Genomic DNA, 15,000 nt, shown 5'->3' with positions numbered 1-15,000 from the left:
AGAGGCAGGGAGAGAGAAAGAAAGAGAGAGAGAGAAAGAAAGAAAGGGAGAGAGAGAAAGAGAGAGGGGGCAGAGGAGGAAGAAACAGGAGAAACACGAGGAGGAGAGTGAGAGACCTGGAGACAGTGAGGAAGAAATAGAGAGAAAGAAAAAAACTGAGAGAAATAGAGAGAAAAAAGAAACTGAGAGAGAGAGAGAGAGTAGGGGAGAGAGAGAAACTGCAAGATTGTGAAATTCAGATTCAGAACGGCCAGGGATATGACTCCACATCTCATCGGACGCATTAAACACATAAAGATGACAGGTTCATACGTAATAGGCGGCACTGTGCTAGCTCAGTAGGGAAAGGCAGGGCCAACTATTTACTTCGCAAACCTAAGCAAATAAATGCTGTCTCAACAATTTCTCCAATAGCAAATTATTTGGAAACAATCTTTGTCCTTTGAAAATTCTTCAGTGTGTGTACATAATTGTCTATTGTGACAGAAAATGGTGCAAATTAAATAGATTTTACACCCCACAATGATGATGCGTATGTGTTGCTGAACTGGCTATGACATTAAGTATTTGGCTGGTTTTCAGCAAATATATGTGGGCCATGAAATCTCTGAGACCCCAGAGGTCAAGTAAAACCAACAGTGTAGCAGACATGCTTAAGGAATAATGATTTGTATGTCCATAAAATATAATATGGCCTGCTTGCAATCCTCACATCAGGGAAATTCCTACACATAAACCTAGCAAATAATCTCTTAACTTAAAATGTCTCTTTGTCTCCAGGAGAGGAAACAAGCCAAAGCCATGTTTAAGTCCAATCAGAATGAACAAAGGAAGAGTTAATCCAACTTAATGATATGGCAGAATCTGGTATTTGAAGTAAGATCTTGTGCTGTGCGTGCCGTAAAAGAGGTAGGAGGTAGAAGACTTGCATTAAGAAGTAAGGGGAGGACATGCCAGTTCTTTGTCCAGCTAGGCAACAGTTAAGCAAACTGACCAGAGTTGGGGCGCAGGGAGAGGGGGAAGTGTAATGGCTTGTACGGAATGAACAGGGAGCTTTGATGACAGGAGTATTTTCCGCTAAGGGTCTCTCTGACAAAGCTGTTCTCTGGAAAAAAAGGAATATGATGCAAATCCCCGGGCCTCCAGGACTTTCTCACAGGTAACTGGGAGAACCTCCTCAGAGATAATAATGGGGCTTTAACCACTTTCAGATGTTATAATTTCCCATAGCTTTCCAATAATGTGCACATGGGCAGACGGCACCATTTAGTCGTTTTGTTCGTGGATCTAAAGGTTTGGCTGGTCTGGCCGCCTTATGATTGGATTTATATGGCTTGCATCAGTCTCCCACCATGCACAATGACTCTTTTGTTCTGCTTTTGAACCGCCTCGTTGAATGAAAGAAAAGAAACATCTATTTAGCCATGCTCTCCATACTGTGTGTTTTTTATTGTTTGCTCAGAAATTAGCCCTAGAAAGCACTGTCGGGGGATTAGGATTTACAAATTACTCTGAACATCCTTGCCCCACAGCTCAGCCCTTTAACAAAAGGCTGTCTGTTATGTTCTAGAAAATGTTCCAGATGTCGAGGTCATCACCGATTCTCCCAGCATCGTCGCCAACCGAGGAGGTAACCTCACCCTGCCCTGCCGCCTGCACCGCACCTTTGGCTTCAACTTTGGCAGCTCTGGCATGAGGGTGAAGTGGACCAAGTACAATCAGGACCTCTCGCAGGAGAGTGATGTGTTCGTGTCCATGGGCTTCCACAAGAAGGCCTACGGGAGTTTCCAGGGCCGCGCGTTCCTGCGGGAAGCTGATGACAATGACGCCACCCTCGTCATCACCAACGCGGGCCTGGACGACTATGGCAAGTACAAGTGCGAGGTCATTGATGGCATGGACGACAATGTTGTGGAGGTGACCGTGGAATTCCAAAACACCAAGGGTAAGAGGCCTTCATTTTTTCCCCGTAAAATTGAGTGCAAAAGGCAATGGAAAACAAATTATACTATCTTAAGGGCCATTCACATTAGGAACGATAACTATAAAGACAACTGTTACTATAACAATATGAACATCCACTCTGACCACCGATAAGAAAATGAAGTTTATGTCAAAGAATTTTATGTCTGAAATTTTAATGATTGTCATTGGCTGTCAGCTTTGCATCATTCTTAAAATCACTCTGAAAGTGATACCCAACAATATCTTTCTTCATGTCTTTATCATTATAATATGCGGTGTGGATGTTGTCATTCATACTAACTGTTGGTTTTGCTGTCATTATAGTTACCATATTCCGATAGTGGGAATGGCCCTTTATTGTTTGGCAATGTCTGGTCAAATTCAATTTGGAACATTTGAGCTTGCTATACAACACAACTGGTGACACTTCTAAAGTGTAACCTCATATGAGATCACCACTTTTTGATTATTATTTGTTAGTTATTGTTTGTTTGTTTTTATAGGGCATTAGACCAAAGCACATCATTTTGTCTTTCATGTATTTTATAATGACTCAATTTTATTTACATCAGAGGTCTGTTAAATAACAATAAGCAGAAGGACATTTAGCAAAGGGCTGATAAGCCACATTAAACACCAGTCTACTCAACTTTCCCCCCATACCCATCCTTATTTACATAACTATAAAACAAGCATAGGCCGTTCCTTTTATAAAAAGCAGTAACAAACTGCACACTGTAATAGTATGTGGTTTCTATGCTCCATCTGGGCCAAGACCGCCCTTGCGGACTTGGCTTTGGGCTAACAAAAGGAGTCTATAACAGGGAGAATTTTGATTGCTGGGCATAATGAAAGCTGCCTGGCACAACTAGCCATTGTTAACATGAGATCGTTGTCCAGCACAATGGAAATCTCTGAAGCTGGTAGTGATTTGTTTGATGTAACTGAATCAAGTCGTTGTGTTTCTCACAGTGGAGAAGGCAAAATGTGCTGAAGTGGCTGAATAGCCGGCCAAATTTTGCCCCCATTCCCAAACAAATCTCACCCTTGATACTAGACCTACTATACACAAGACAGTTTAAGGAATACATAAAGGGAAGAGTAACTTTATCATTAACTGTTTTGACAGTTCTTTAACTGAGCAAGCCACAACATTTGAATATATTTGTCACAAAGAGTCCCCTTGCCTTCTTGCATGTTAAGTCGCACTGTATGGCTGTGGGGCATCACAAACTTCACAGTCAATAGGTGTTTACTCCTCAGTTCCTCTGGTAAAGAATCCCTTTTGCTTTCTTCAGGTGTCGTGTACCCGTACTACCCTCGCCTTGGCCGCTACAACCTCAACTTCCATGACGGCGAGAGGGCCTGTCTGGATCAGGACTCTGTGTTGGCCTCCTTCGAGCAGCTGTACGATGCCTGGCAGGAGGGCCTGGACTGGTGCAACGCCGGCTGGTTGAACGACGGTTCCGTGCAGTACCCCATCACCAAGCCCAGGGAACCCTGCGGCGGCAAGGCCAGCGCTGGTGTCAGGAACTACGGCATTCGTGACAAGTCCAACAGCCTCTTCGATGCCTTCTGCTTCAGTGGGCCTCTGACAGGTAGCACAAGCCAGCATATCACCTAAATTGATACCACTTCAGCTCTACATTTATCTTATTCAATCCCTGTGCCCTACTAGTTTGATGTGGTAGAAATGTTTGCAACTCGCTAACATATGTGTCTATTCGGTCACTGTGGCAGACAAAAAGCAATACAGATGGCTGATTGGCTTGGTAATGCTGTTGAATTGTGAACATACTTGTAGGTCCCATGCCCATGGTTGCTTATTTGTGGTAAATATGTTCCACCCACTAAGCCTCTGGACTAAGGGGAATTTCCTCTAGTTCACAAGTAGTGTCCTAGTAGTAGTGGTGTCTGAGGTGTCATCTCTTAGTTCTGTCATTGAAGGGGCTGTGCGTATAGAATGCTGTTGGATTTGAGTTGTCTTGATGATTATGTTTGTCATGGCACTCTTCCATTGACTTGCATTGTATTACATTGAGGTACAAAGTTGAATTACAGAGTACCGCCCCAAAATGGTCTGACGCGAGCTGTTTAGCACCAACTTTGGTGGTTATCTGGGCAACACAGAGCATTTCTTCAATGTTTTGAAGTTAAAAAAAAGCCACACATATCCCCTTTAAATACATACTGCTGACATGGAAGAACGCACAAACTCACAGCCTTTTCTCTTCAAATCCCCAGGGCGTTTCTACTGGTTGGTCCAGCCTGACAAGCTGACATTCGATGAGGCCGTGCAAGCCTGCCGGAATGACAGTGCCGAGATTGCCAAGGTGGGCCACATGTTTTCCGCTTGGAAGCTTCAGGGCTATGACCGCTGCGACGCCGGCTGGCTGGCCGATGGTAGTGTCCGCTACCCTATCGCCAACCCCAGAAAGAACTGCAGCCCGACGGAGGCCGCCGTGCGCATGGTCGGATTCCCCGACAAGAAGCACAAGCTCTACGGTGTTTACTGCTACAAAGCCCAGTAAGAACTCGTAACCCAGATATGTCAAGGTTCGAACAGAACAACCAAAGAGATAGACGCAACAAAAAAAAAAAAAACATGTTTTAGTACACAATGGACTATTAGCATGAACTAGCATTATTCCACCAAACTGTGATAACCTTTATATTATAAATACAAACTGAGAATAAACCTCAGATACTGTAAAAGATACTTTATATACTGAAACATTCCACACATATACATTGGTAAACCGCATAAAAGTTATTGAAAGTTCATGAAATATGAATAAACACAAACAATTGGATATTTGGTACATCTATGCAACTCAAGTGGTAGATGAATGGGATGATAGTGGATTGAGACACATCAGGCTAGCTATGATTATTTTCTGTGAATGTGTCAGAGTAATTAATTGAAGCACATTTTATTTCTTTGAAATCTAAAAAGCCACTGCTAGATTGGAAAGACTGAAATCCAAATTTCTTTTTTTATTTTGGTCTGGTCTGTAACTGTTATTTTCTTTCTTTGTCACTCACAAGGCTCATGTCCATTTTCCTTTGACAGCTTTTCAGTGTACTCTTGAACATTTTAAACTGTGATCATGTGTTTGATTTATCTGCTTGAAATATAAAATGAATGTATGTGTCATTCTGCCTTTGTGTTGATAAGTAGTTGTTTCCTCCTCTTTTATGGTTAATCATAGTCACCAAGTATCTGTTTTATGCCTATGTAACTTCCCCTCTAGCTATTGAAAACTTACTTTGTATGGCCACTTTTTATTCTTTTTTTCTTGTGTTCTTTGATTGTGACATTGTTTTGTATTGTGTAATTACATTTTTACATGTCCTCATACATAGATTTATATTAGAATGCCTCATAAATGCATTGCATGGACGCCCCAAGTTGAATGCTCAAAACTGAGTTTAGAGCCATAGTTGGCTGTTTCAAACTAAAACCTAGTAAAAAACCTGTCCAAGCAGTAGTTAGCATTTAGCTTGTATAACCATCACAGCTGCCATGAATTGACAATGTCTCATAGTTGGCATGTATAGTCACCCATGACAGAACACTATGTATTGTATGTACAGAAAAAAACCATCTGCAGCTGTATCAACCTTAACACTGGACACTTGCTGCAAAGACAGGAAAAAAACAAATCCCCAAATAGAGAGTTTTTCAAATATTTGTCAGCTGTATGCCCATGACAAACTGCATCATAGTTCCAGGGCTTACTATGCACGTGGTAGGCACTTGCATTTTACCTAAGACCCAGTTGCTGAAGGGCAACAGTGCATAAAGACGTTTGGGTTAAACCTTGTTTCTAGCGCCATGTCAGTCATCGACTCATACCCCAGTCGCAGGAGACTCTCAGTAGTTTACACAGAGCTTTTTGTTAGGTGTCTGTTGGTGGTCCATTTGACTGGCTTTCATCTATCTGAAGTTTACAACAAGAGATTTAAAGAAAAGGAAAAACGCGGAGTCTGACTGAGTCATGAGACAGAGAAGGGAATGCTGAACATTACAGTTAGTTAATAACATTTGATTTTCATTTCTGAGATATTTTTCATCAGTAATGCGTAAAACGATAAAATGATTGCAATAATGCCATGCTTTTTGGAGTGCTGTTGCTACTAGCAACTGTTCAACAGTTGACTTTGCATCTTCGTGAAACATGCAACTCATGAAACATTTAAACCATCTCTATATAAACCAATACTAAAGCCTTCCTGTATTGTTCTTATAACCACAGCTATCACCACACAATGTGTAGCAGAACAGGTCAGACACTTAGCTTAAAAGACATTTGATTCAAACATCCCCTATTGCCTACTCCATGTGACAGGGATATAGTACTGTTATATGATTGCTTGGTTTTGAGTTTGCCATTAAAGCACTGCATTTTGCATTATCAATTTCAGTTGTAAAGCCACAAAGATGATTGCCCATAGGTCAATTTTACATGCTGTTTTATGTACACAGAACAGTACAAATGCCATCCAAATTATGTTTACTTGATCCCAGCTCCAAACAGAAAATAAAAGCCTTAAATTTTACTTGAGTTATGAAACTTGTTTTATTCTCCTCCTCCCTCTCACATCATGACTGCATTTAAATCCTTCAGTGTTGGTGTGGTTGTTGGGTGGATACTATGCCAGTGGGGTTGAAGAGGTCTGATTTATGTGATCATTATTGTGCGAAGGGTGGTTTGACTGTTAAGCCGACTGGTAACTTCATGTTCCAGAACAGAGGAGTTTTGGATGGTGTGTAAGGAATCAGTGTATATCTGATCAGAACCCTTCACAGTTTACCACACTGTGGTAGAACTAGAACCAGAGCAACACTTGAGACCACCCTGCCTAATTAGTTCAGTATGATAACTGTTAGCAGCTAGACAGCAAATCCAACATCGCAGCACCCACAACGAGCAGATTCCTGGCGGCTGCCCATGATGGAACACAACTGGAAATGTTTCCCTTCCCTTGTCAGGCCTTTGCAACTCTATGGCTTGTAAAACAAAACAAAAAAAGTTAACTTGGACTTAGCCTCTTAGCGTTATGAAATTCAAATGCATATTATGAGATATTATGCGAATTAAGAGAACCACAATGGGTGATGGTTCTTGAACAGCAGGAGAAATAATCTCATAAGCAGTGCACTCCGTCACTGACACAGAGAGGAGCAGAAGAAGATCTTTCCTATTTGTAAAGTGGAAAGTCTTGCAGTTTAAATGATCTGCTTTATTTGCAATCCATTTGAAGAGGGGGGGGGGGGGGGCACCTGCCTTTAGGGCAACTCACCATTAGCATCACTGACACCACACTGTAAGAAGGTGACGTAAAGGCTGCAGAGAATCTGAGGCATCAGAAAATATTAAACAGAGGGTTTCACGAGATGGCCCGATGTGGTGAGTGCCAACAACTTCACAGAGAGAGTTATAATACAATAAAATTTCAACCTTTTATGAAAGCTTTTTTTTGGAGAGTGAGTAAGTGTGTCAGTGTCAATGTGTGTGTGTGTGAGTGTATGTGTGAGTGTATGTATCTGTGTGTGTGTGTGTGTACTGTATGTGTGTGAGGAATGGCAACTGTGCACACATCTGTTTGTAAGTTGGCATGTTTAAGTCATCAGGCGAGCCTGAGCATTGCACACACCTTTCATGTGGCAGGCCTTCACGGCATGTTACATAATCCTCTTGTAAATCGCTTGCCCCTGAACAGTGGACACAGAGCTCGCTCGCTTCTGCTGGTAAAGTGAGAACCCAGGTCCCCTAATGTGGAAAATATGTCAGGTGCTCCAAGACCTTGGAGAAGCAAATCCAGCCTGGGTCAATAGCCAACAAAAGATGTATGGCTTTCAAGAGGTTTTGTGGAGGCCTCTGTGTGCACAGGGAGTCCTGAACCGTGGTCAAGGCTTATTTTTCTTTTCTATTTACTCTTCAGCAGCTGGTGCTCAGCTATAACACCAGAGGGGAGCACAAAGGTGCTAAAACTACCCATTTTGCTGCTGGGAGAAAGGCATGTGTAACTAAGACTATAAACATTTAAAAAATTATGACAAAAATTATAATTTTGGGAAGCAGAATGTGCATTTAAAGGAGCATTTCATCCCAGCAGCATGATTCAAAAAAATGTCAGGATGTGAAAGGCCTAGGGTCATGGTGCCAAGCGCAATGCGAGTCTTGTTCCTATAGCCAACGAATTTATCCGCCAAGCACTCGAGTTCACAAGTTGTCAAATGGAAATAGGTGTGGTCAGGTGCATTAACAAAAATCGCTATTCTAACATCACTAAAAATGATAATGTCACTGACCAAGAAAAAGTCTAAAGTGAAAGGCGCATGTCATGTATAGTTATTTACTGTAGAAGGCAAAATGTACCACCTTAGCAACGAGTCCCATGCAACGACTGGTCTGCTTGGATGAATGTCTTTAGATTAGATTAGATTAGATTAGATTAGTGCAAAGTGATATACAAAGTATAGACAAGTGGTGCATAGACAGGTCAAGAAATGGTGTAGACAGTAGCATACAGTTGGTTTACAGAAGGTTGTTTAGAGTAATATAAATTAAATATAAATATGTGCAGTAGCAGTTACCATATAAGAGCAGAATAAACATGGCTATGTAATATGAGTGCAAAGTGATATACACACAAACACTCTATTGGTTCAATATTTACTGAAAGAGTATTGGGATATTCCCCAGTTACAGTTTTAGAGGCTTATAAGTACATTTTTTTTTTTCAGTCACAATTGTGACCGATGGGGTGAAATGGGTTAACATAATATATTCTAAGAAAAACTGAAAAAATATGGATATTCAATATGAACCATATAGACAGATATGTACAGTATGTACAGCTATGTGCAGTGTGGCAACAGTACCATTGTAGTGCGGAAACAGTAACATTATAAGAGTAGTAAGATAGTATATGTGCATGATGAATAGTATGAAGAGCAGTAGAAAATGGCTATTTATAAGTACAGTACATTTGTAAGTAAATAGAATACTACAGTATGGGTGGGATGGGGTAGAGCCTGCCTCCTTGTTGTCCCTGTCAAGGTTGCCATGGTCATGGACACCTCAACAGCACAGGCAATGAGGCATCGGGCAGGGGGGGGCTTAGTTGGTTGGTTGTCCTCTGAACCTGCTGGTTCGGGTGCGGAGAGACCTGTAACCCCTCCTAGAGAGGAGTGGGGTGAACAGTCTGTGGTTGGGGTGAGAACAGTCTTTGATGATGCTGCGCGCCTTTCGCAAGCATCGCTTGCCCTGGATGGCCTCGATGGAGGGGAGTGAGGAACCGGTGATGCGTTGGGCAGTTTTCATCACGCCTACGGTCGTAGGTAGAGCAGTTGGTGAGGATGCTCTCGATGGTGCAGCGGTAGAAGTTCACCAGAGATCCTCAGAGATGTGGACACCCAGAAACTTGAAGCTGGAGTTAGGATTTGTATTCAGTAATTTGAATATTATTGGGGTAAGTGCTGCTTTTTTTAGGCAATGTTTTCGATTGTAACCCCTTGTCAGTCAATAGTGAAAGTCAATATTGTAACTAAATGTAAGACTATGTTTTGTCGTTGTCTACGAGTTCAAATAATAGGTAAGTGCAGATGCATGTACTGTAGACTATACTCTTTTTGTCTCACACATGTTTTAGTAGGAGCAAGCTTTAGTGGAATCCTGGTGTTGCATACACTGTCTCACCTGCAAGCAGATTCCTTCTGCTGAGATGTGCTCACTTGTCGTCAAAATACCAACACGCTGTTTGATATTGCATTCCTTGCTCTTAAGGGAATGTCATGTCATTTTCATTGGTTTAATGGATGCTAAGCCCAAAACGCATGGCTAATTAAGAAAAGTCAGACATACCCTAAATTTGTATGCGCATCGCACTTCAGATTCAGCTTAGACCGTTAAAATAGCACCCCAAATGTCTTAAAGGAGAATTCTGGCTATTTTTCACATAGATACGAAAAACCTCGTGCACACACTTCTACTTTGCTCAAGTTGCTACAGTCAACAACTAGGGCAGCTACAGTGCTACACTCTGGGGGCATGGATATGGGGGCTCATGAACATGCCCCCAGAGTGTAGTACTGTAGTTGCCTTGTTCACCTGCACCATACGCCGGCGACCCGGGTTCGATTCCCGCCCCGTGGTCCTTTCTGGATCCCACCCCGACTCTCTCTCCCACTCACTTCCTGTCATTCTTCACTGTCCTGTCATTAAAGGCATAAAAAAAAGCCCAAAAAATATACTAAAAAAAAAAAAAAAAATGACATCCCTGCCATGAAGCTGCTCTGTAATTCACCATAATGTCTGTATGGGAATTAATCAAAAAATGTGTAGGGCATCAGTGTGACCAGTTCGTATTACAAAAGACCAGCCATAATGCAAACCTAGATCATTTAATTATTCAGCTAATTACGTATTGGGCATGTTTAAGTTTAATTCACTTACTAATTAAGTTAACAACATCTTTTCGGTCACCAGGGCCTTCTCAGTTCAAGTGCTGCACAGTTCACAAAGAGGCATTTAAAGACTGCAGTCTTCTTCATCTGTGTCTTTGCATACTCAGATGAAGGCTGAATCTCAGCCAAAACACAGATCATTATTTATGGGTGTGGATCAGCAGACAACACCCGTCCAAAGGGTGAGGCCCTCAGCGTTTCTGGACCATACTTGACAAATCATTCAGCTCCTTCATTGTTTTGATGAATGTCACTGGACACTTTGCCCATTTTACACAGTTATTAGTGGTCTGGAGTGGTTCTCAGGGAGAATTAAGGAAGGTGGTTTCCCTCCAGATGGTTTCCTGCGTTTGTGAGGTTGCTTCTCTGGATGAATGACGCAGAACTAAATGTGTAATTTAAAAAGCCCATAAGTAATTTGGGTATCGCTTGCTTGCCCACCAGCATCTCTTTTCACAATGTGTTAATTGCCTTGCGTCAACCTGTTTGCTATAGTGGCCAGGGAACCTTACTGGTGCTAGCACCCTTGCTACAAGGAGTGCGTAATTTGTTCTTCTGAGCCTTGAATGAAGGCATTGTTTTGTTAAGACAACTCCCTGGCAAGTGTTCCCATTCCCCTTATGAAAGTAAAGAAAAAAGTGAAAACTAGAGCATAATTTTTAAACAAATTAAAGTTTGATTGCATGTTTTGCATTACTCCATGGAGTTCCAATCACCAGTTAGCATCATTTTTGACAACACCACACATTGCATCCAGACCAGCATCCTGTGTTCTGATGATGAATGCCTCAACATTAGCTGTGTAGCTAATTGAGTTCCCACAGTCTATAACCCAGTGTATCCATAGAGTTCTCACACACTCACAAATATACCCATTATACTAAATAATACAAAAAATACAACATATGATACCACTAAACAGATGTTCCGTCCACACTGAAGGTTTTCGAAAAAAAAAAAAATGTCATAGGATGTGCCAACAAATGTCTCCTCAATTCGTCATGAGCACTTCCACATCCCTGGCATCGTGCCAAGTGATACAAAGGCTATGTTCATTCTGGACACCATTCAGCGATTGTATTACACTGAGCTCCTATACGGTCCATATGTTGTAGAGTTGGGTTGCTTTGCCAACAGCTCCCTGTGAATTCACACCATCTGCTGAACATACTGTGATGCCATTCACCACATCCTGCTCAGTGGATGCAGTGCTCACCGAAAATCCCCTTTGAAAGCATCCAGAGCATGCATACATTTACAAACAAGTACAGCTAATTACAAATGTCTGCTTCTGACACCTCTGCCTCAACTGATTTCAGTCTAGTTGAAATTGAGGCTGTCTCGAGGTCTTCCAAAGAAGGTGTGATCTGAAAGGATTTACTATTGCACATCATGTGTTTTTGTTTATGCGTCTTAAATGACATGTTTTTTCCATTTGTCTATGAAGTTTTAGTTGCATGAAACATTTGTCATGAGCCCGTAGAAGCGTAATGTGTTTGACATCGATGTAATTGCTGTAAAAGAACTGGCCGTCTCACTCATCTGTCGGCCGCCTCAACACTGTTGCTTAAGAAAACAGTGAACACATTGGAATAATGTTAAATTGTTTATCAGTGCATGACTCCAAAATAAAACTGACTCACAATATAAAACAAAATCTGAGTTACTTGAGTCTTAAAATACAGCACATAATAATTGAGACAAGGAGGCAGAATATAATGTAATAAACTTTGTTTCTTTGGTGACAAATTGCATGTACAAAAACATTTTTTTTTCCTTCCACCTTTTCTCAAATGACTCCCCAAAACATTCACATTGCATAATAAACATGTTATTCTATAAATATGAAATGATGTTATTTGCATTTTAGAGATAAAAACACATATGACAATCCAAGACAAACACAAAAAACAATCACTCTTCCTCTTCCTCACTCTTTCACAAATAAATCAAAATCTGTTTTGGGGGAAAATGGCTGACCATCCTTACACTGAGCAACACAAAATTCAAAATGTCTGTGATGCCAAGTTGTATATCTTCCTTGTTCATTTGGTCCATTGAACCACCCCACCCCAAGAGTAGTGTTTATCTTGTTTTTTCGTTCAGAACTGACTACATCATTCTCACTGATGCAAGTCTGTGCCCCAAACCAAACATTGCATCAATATTTAGATTTTTGTTATTGCAAGGAAAAGAAAAGCCAGGAGACAGCATCTTCAGGTAAAATAAAAGACAACAAAAAGATAAAGAGCAGCGTGGAAAATAAATTACTTTCATCTCTCTTTTTAACATGCATCTATTCAAGTCTTTCTTCTTTTTGGGTGTCCCACAAAGTACATTCTCTTTTAAGTGACCATACATTGTCCTTATCAAACATTTAGACTTGATTAACCTGCTGACAGGAAATAAATTATCCAGTACAATGTGAATGTGAGTCTGTTAACCGGTAATGATCAGATTAAAAACAAAATAAAAACAAAAGGAGAAAAAGTGTGAATTACATGTACAGTATGTATCTGAGAAAATGCTAAGCATGCATCAGAGCTCCATGGCGTTTACTGTACAGTACCTCTTTGGATAACATCTATTGTAAAGGCACTTCAGTGGAACAAACAGTTCTGGCAAAGCCTATTGTTTCTAACATATTGGTGCATTAGTTCATATTTCTTGCATGTTCCATTAAAGGCAAAAAACATTGCTTAGACTGAGCCATCTTCTGTCAGTTTTCAGTACTGCATAGTAGAGTCTTTCTCTGGCTTCTGTGTGAGTTATGGTGAAGGCCTTGGGAGAAGCTGTTGAAGACTTAATCACAGCTCTTCACAGGGGTTCAGTGAATCCCACAAGACACGGCGTGTGTTTGATGTACTGTATTCCGTCATATGCAGAAGTGAAGCAACAGTCTCTTTGCTGATGCAACACAACAGGCAGTATTTGTCCTTTTTTCCCCTATTAATGAACTTTGAATATTTCACTGAATTCGAAGCAGTTAAACAAATCCTTAAACTTGTTTTAAAGCACTGGAACTTTATATTTGCATAGTAGTGACTTTACTAGCAAGGTGGCAGACTTGTCAAACACTTGTCATTTTACCCCATTTGGGCATACTAAATGATAACTGCACTAGAAAATACAAAAGCTGTGAATTTGAGGTCAGTCTTTCTCTCAGTATGTATAATACAGGAAAACAGGTACTTGAAAAGTCCTTGTTGCTTTTAGAAAAATAGTATCTCTTTGTTCAAAAATACTGCAAAAGGCCTATGAATTCATCCTCGGTTGAAAAATGAATTGCCTGTCATTTTCTTTTCATTCTTGTCTATATTATTTTTTTGTCATCCACATGAGCATCCATCATGTGTTGTGAATGGAGTAAGGGTAATTGGAGGCCTCTGTTATTTCCTAGTCCTGTTCCTTTTGCTGCCACCATGGCGGCGCTGTCGAGCCGATTCGTCAGACCTCTTTCGATGGTTGTTGTATATGCTGAAGGTATTATATCTCCTGTGGTATGTCCTTTGGTAGTGTGATGCTGCAAAGGAATACATAGATATAGATATTGATTACTATAATTTACTGTTTGATAAATATAGGGCTTACTCTTTATTACAGATAAATATAGATTACAGTGGTGTTTCACACTATTTGAAATAAAATAAATTGCACTTCTCTGCTGTAACTCACTCAAAAGATACTTCACTCTTTGTAATAAGACTAATGTACTGCAAAGTATTGTTTACAGTGCTGATTAAATGAAAGAACAATTGGAGACAAGATAGGTAGCTCCCCACCAGACCTGCGTCAGTGTGACAGTGGATGAAACTGTAAGGTAACTAATTAAGGTAATAGACTTACGAGTCATGCAGGAGATTTTTGGCTGGTCCCACATTCCATCCCCTCGGCACCGGATGGTGGGCACGTGCCTCTGGATGAAGCCGTTGTTGCATTGGTACCTCACCAGGGTGTTGATCTCGTAGCGTGGCCGCGTACGCCCGAAGGTGTGTGCATTCAGTACGAATGGAGGCTGGTTACAGGACACTGTCAACAGATGAAATAAAAGAAGAACAAGAAAAAAAACAGGTTGGTTGAGAAAAAAAAACACCACAGAAGAAAATCTTCTGTCAATCTTTGAGTTCTAATACAAGTAATATAGTCTTCACTAGAAGATGAGACATTAATACATCAAAACTCAGTATCTACATTGATCTTCATCATCAGTGCTCACCTGTTCCCTTTTTGCAGGTGAAAGTGAGATGGTAGTTGCAGGGAACGTCGTTCCACTGTCCATCCTCATGCCATATCATGACCACGCAATCCTCACCGGAGGAGAAGAAACTGTCCGGCTGGTTGGGTCTCCAGTTCTCATATTGCTGCAGGAGAAAATAAACAGTTTTCATTTTGTTACCAAAAAAAATACTGTAACAAGCTCATAATTTTGCAAATAAACAGAGCATGTAAAACAGTATGGACAAAACAAAGTTCAGTCTAGTTTGACAGAAGAAAGACACAATCAAGCAATCAATAATACTATGTTTTCTCATTTGCTGAACTCATATTACAAATTACAA

The 15,000-nt window shown here is 40.8% G+C and overlaps 2 protein-coding genes across 2 annotated transcripts in view; one reads left to right on the top strand and one right to left on the bottom strand.

The window, feature by feature from the left end:
• Positions 1-6,528, top strand: part of hapln1a (hyaluronan and proteoglycan link protein 1a) — an 11,308-nt gene extending 4,780 nt beyond the window's left edge. The window contains exons 2-4 of the mRNA XM_076270103.1: positions 1,571-1,945; positions 3,264-3,563; positions 4,210-6,528. Of these exons, the coding sequence (XP_076126218.1) occupies positions 1,571-1,945; positions 3,264-3,563; positions 4,210-4,496 (962 nt within the window). The 3' untranslated portion in view covers positions 4,497-6,528. The remainder of the gene's footprint in view (positions 1-1,570; positions 1,946-3,263; positions 3,564-4,209) is intronic.
• Positions 6,529-12,034: 5,506 nt separating this feature from the next.
• Positions 12,035-15,000, bottom strand: part of vcana (versican a) — a 45,777-nt gene continuing 42,811 nt past the window's right edge. The window contains exons 13-15 of the mRNA XM_076271357.1: positions 14,658-14,802; positions 14,288-14,470; positions 12,035-13,964 (exon numbers count right to left, since the gene is read on the bottom strand). Of these exons, the coding sequence (XP_076127472.1) occupies positions 13,831-13,964; positions 14,288-14,470; positions 14,658-14,802 (462 nt within the window). The 3' untranslated portion in view covers positions 12,035-13,830. The remainder of the gene's footprint in view (positions 13,965-14,287; positions 14,471-14,657; positions 14,803-15,000) is intronic.

The sequence above is a fragment of the Alosa pseudoharengus genome, unplaced genomic scaffold (genome assembly GCF_046254945.1).
Source record: "Alosa pseudoharengus isolate Yale_2024_CS ecotype anadromous, Long Island Sound unplaced genomic scaffold, YU_APseudo_1.1 YU_APseudo_1.1_scf_6, whole genome shotgun sequence".
NCBI lineage: Eukaryota > Metazoa > Chordata > Actinopteri > Clupeiformes > Clupeidae > Alosa > Alosa pseudoharengus.
The sequence above is the reverse complement of the archived record's forward strand: the minus strand, read 5'-3'. Positions and strand labels throughout refer to the sequence as shown.